The sequence below is a fragment of the Miscanthus floridulus genome, chromosome 9, assembly GCF_019320115.1.
Source record: "Miscanthus floridulus cultivar M001 chromosome 9, ASM1932011v1, whole genome shotgun sequence".
In the NCBI taxonomy this organism is placed as follows: Eukaryota; Viridiplantae; Streptophyta; class Magnoliopsida; order Poales; family Poaceae; genus Miscanthus; species Miscanthus floridulus.
Window position 1 is genome coordinate 2,008,830 of NC_089588.1, and position 3,008 is coordinate 2,011,837.

Here is a 3,008-nt window from a genome sequence, read left to right on the forward strand (position 1 = left end):
ACGAGTGAGTGCATTTCTTACTTGATTCTTTGTTGGCTCCTGATCTTTGGTGCTAGTAATTTGTTAGCTAGATTCTTCTTTGCTAGCTAGATTCTTCTTTGCATACAATCTATCACTGTCGCAGTTAAGTGTACAGTTTTTTTGTATCTACTAGCAGCTGCACATGATGTCCTTTTACTAGCATATGCACATAATCCTTGCAGCCAACCTTTTGTGCTGACCTATTACTATATAATATATATTTATAGGCAATTCAGTTATATTTACTATCTGCCACCTTACAAATACACTACTCAGCTTGGGGTCATACTTAGAAGAGAATATCCAGGTGTGATTGTGGAGATGGATGAGAATGGTGATGAATTCAAGCGCCTAGCTCTGGATTGGGCTGATTATTTTCATAAAAATCCTAAGGCTACGGAAATGACAAGGGGAGAAAAAGTGGTTTCCGAATTTTGGGTAAGATACCTATGTTCAATCTGAAATTTCTGAGCAACATCTAAAACTTGAAATTTCTAAAATCTATGCAATGTGAAACCTATGTTCATGGTTTTGTACACATGCAACATTTGTTCCAAGTTGCAGCAGAAGATCAACAACATGCGGACTGTGTTCTAGAAGCCTGTTTGAAGAAAAGGGTGAGGAACATGATGTATCAAGTCCGTGTGGATGCTGTCAAGGAGTACTACAGGGAAATAAAACACATAGAAATCAAAGATGCAGTAGCGTGCCATATTGACCTCGAGTATGAGCAATACAAACAAGGAAAGCTCGAGTGGTTGAATGATGAGGTGTGGCTCCTCCTTTGTGCTTATTGGTGCTCAGATGAGTACAAGGTCAAACGTAAGAGGGGGCAAACATCTCGCTCAAGTAATGAAAATATTGCTCAAAACCGAGGAGGATCTAGACCATTCATAGAGACACAACAAGTATTGGTATGCACGTGTATATTCTTTATTCTTTAATGTCTTTTTAGGAACTTAGTAGCCTATTGTATATTCATATCTCATTGGAAAATTTACTATTTTTTAGGAAGCTAACTTTGGACCACAGAAAGCAACCCCTATTAATACATTTGCTGCGATGATATCTGGCATGAAAAGCCTGGATAGCAATGGTAGATGTGGTCCAATCAATAGCCACAAAGCACAGAAACTCATGGTATGTATGTGACATGTGTGTTGAAAATTTTTGCTTGTACAGTTCTAGTGTGTATACTACTTCGAGTACTTACATGACGTCTTTTGTGGAACTTATTAATACAAAAGTTGTAGATAATTTAAGTATCTTCACTGTTATAAAATTTCATGACTTCATGTCATTAGGTTTGGGAGTTACAATTTTTTTGAAGTTTCCTGTCAGCTTATGTTCATATCTGCACAACAATACTTCTTTGTGCTTTTTCACCCTATTAACTTAAGAATCAGGTCTATGTTATAACTAGAAAGATGTGGAGAACTTCTTAAACTTTCCAAAATATTAAAGAACATATTTTTCTGTGATCTAAAACTCTAGTTATGATTTATTTAAGTGACTTTCTTGCTGCTGTCCAGAAATTTCAGAATACAACATTACCACATTTTGGCTATCTGTAAATCTGTAGAACATGTTTCCTTGTTCTGGTCTTTGTAGGATGACTACCTTGCTGCTGCTAAGAGGATAGAATGTGCAAACGAAGAGGATGGAGACGGTGCAGACATGGAAGTCGATGGGCATGAGGTTGAGCAACAACAATATTTGAATGGAAAGGCGCTATATGATGTGTCTAGTGGTGCCCCGAGAAAGCATGTGCGTCTTGCCATAGCAAATGGTGCGGTTAAGTCTTCAGATGTAAGGGCAGCCGGAAGGGAAAGAAGTGTGTGTCCATCAAATTCAGTGACTATGCAAAACATGTCTCGAGAAATGGAAGAGTTATGTCGTGCAAATGGAAGGCTGGAACGAGAGAATCGTGAAAAGGACAACGCACTGCAGCAAAACAAAGTTCTTGTAGGCTTTGTACTGGTATGTGCAATGCTCTTGTAAATAATTCACCAATATTATATGTGAATTATCTAATGATTTGAATCTGAAATATCTGTGTTTGCAATACACTTGTAGAACCTTTTACCAAGAGACAGGAAGGGTTGTACCAGAAGAAGCGTTACAACACTTGTCTGCTACACAAGCAATTGTGAGTATATCTTCATTCCACTATCAACATGTTTTGTAGCTGTCAGATCCATCACTTAGAGATTTTAATATGGAAAGGAAATAGAAACTGATTAGTATTTTGTGGGGTACTATTCAGAATGTCAACACACAGTGCAGCAGTGAGGAAGTGGCCTCATGTTGATTACTGTATAGCTACTGCAGTGAATTTGCATGGCTATTGCAGTGAGGAAGTGGCCTTATGTTGATTTGTAATGTTTCACACCTTGAAAACCAGCCGTTTGAATACTTTAAACCTTGTCCAATTCCACTTACTGTTGTAACCTTGTCCAATTTAGAGGCTTTGCTAAAAGTGTTATATTATTTGGAGACAATTCCACTTACTGTAACTTTGTTCACATTTAGGCAACTGGGTCTTCTCATGCTGCCTCAGAATCTGCCAACAATGGTAATGATGTTGGCCACACCAATGGGGATCTTCATGTTGCAAACGTTGACAACAATCAAGGTTCCGACAACAATGGCGATCATGCATCGATAATGTGATGGTTGTGTTTAGTTGCAAAACATGGATGTGATGGTGATTTCTTCTTTTGTAGAGTTGTGCTTTTGCACATTAACTAGTAGGTGGCTCTAATCTGTTTGCTTTAGTTTTAGCTATAATATGACTCAATGATGCATGCTGGTACTTTACTCATCTTGACTGAGACTTGAACTGTTGAGATGAGATGGTAATGCTTTTGAATGTATTGATGTCGGACCATTTGGACATCATCTATATAGCCCGGATGCCATTAATGAATGTGCTGAACATTTGGATCTTTATATGTATGCTATATATTATGTTGTGATGAAATTAC

The 3,008-nt window shown here is 37.8% G+C and overlaps 1 protein-coding gene across 1 annotated transcript; it reads left to right on the forward strand.

Moving 5' to 3' along the window:
- Positions 1-1,083: 1,083 nt before the first annotated feature.
- Positions 1,084-2,694, forward strand: LOC136484096 (uncharacterized). Its single transcript, XM_066481256.1, has 3 exons — positions 1,084-1,161; positions 1,633-2,001; positions 2,554-2,694. The coding sequence occupies exons 1-3, from the start codon at positions 1,084-1,086 to the stop codon at positions 2,692-2,694; spliced, it is 588 nt and encodes a 195-aa protein (XP_066337353.1).
- The last annotated feature ends 314 nt before the right edge of the window (positions 2,695-3,008 follow it).

Bases quoted from the DNA above. Each gene is read 5' to 3' on its own strand.
- LOC136484096 (XM_066481256.1), top strand. From the start codon at position 1,084: ATGATATCTGGCATGAAAAGCCTGGATAGCAATGGTAGATGTGGTCCA. The intron at 1,162-1,632 runs GTATGTATGTGA...TGGTCTTTGTAG, and splicing joins ACAAAGCACAGAAACTCATG to GATGACTACCTTGCTGCTGC. The intron at 2,002-2,553 runs GTATGTGCAATG...GTTCACATTTAG, and splicing joins TTCTTGTAGGCTTTGTACTG to GCAACTGGGTCTTCTCATGC.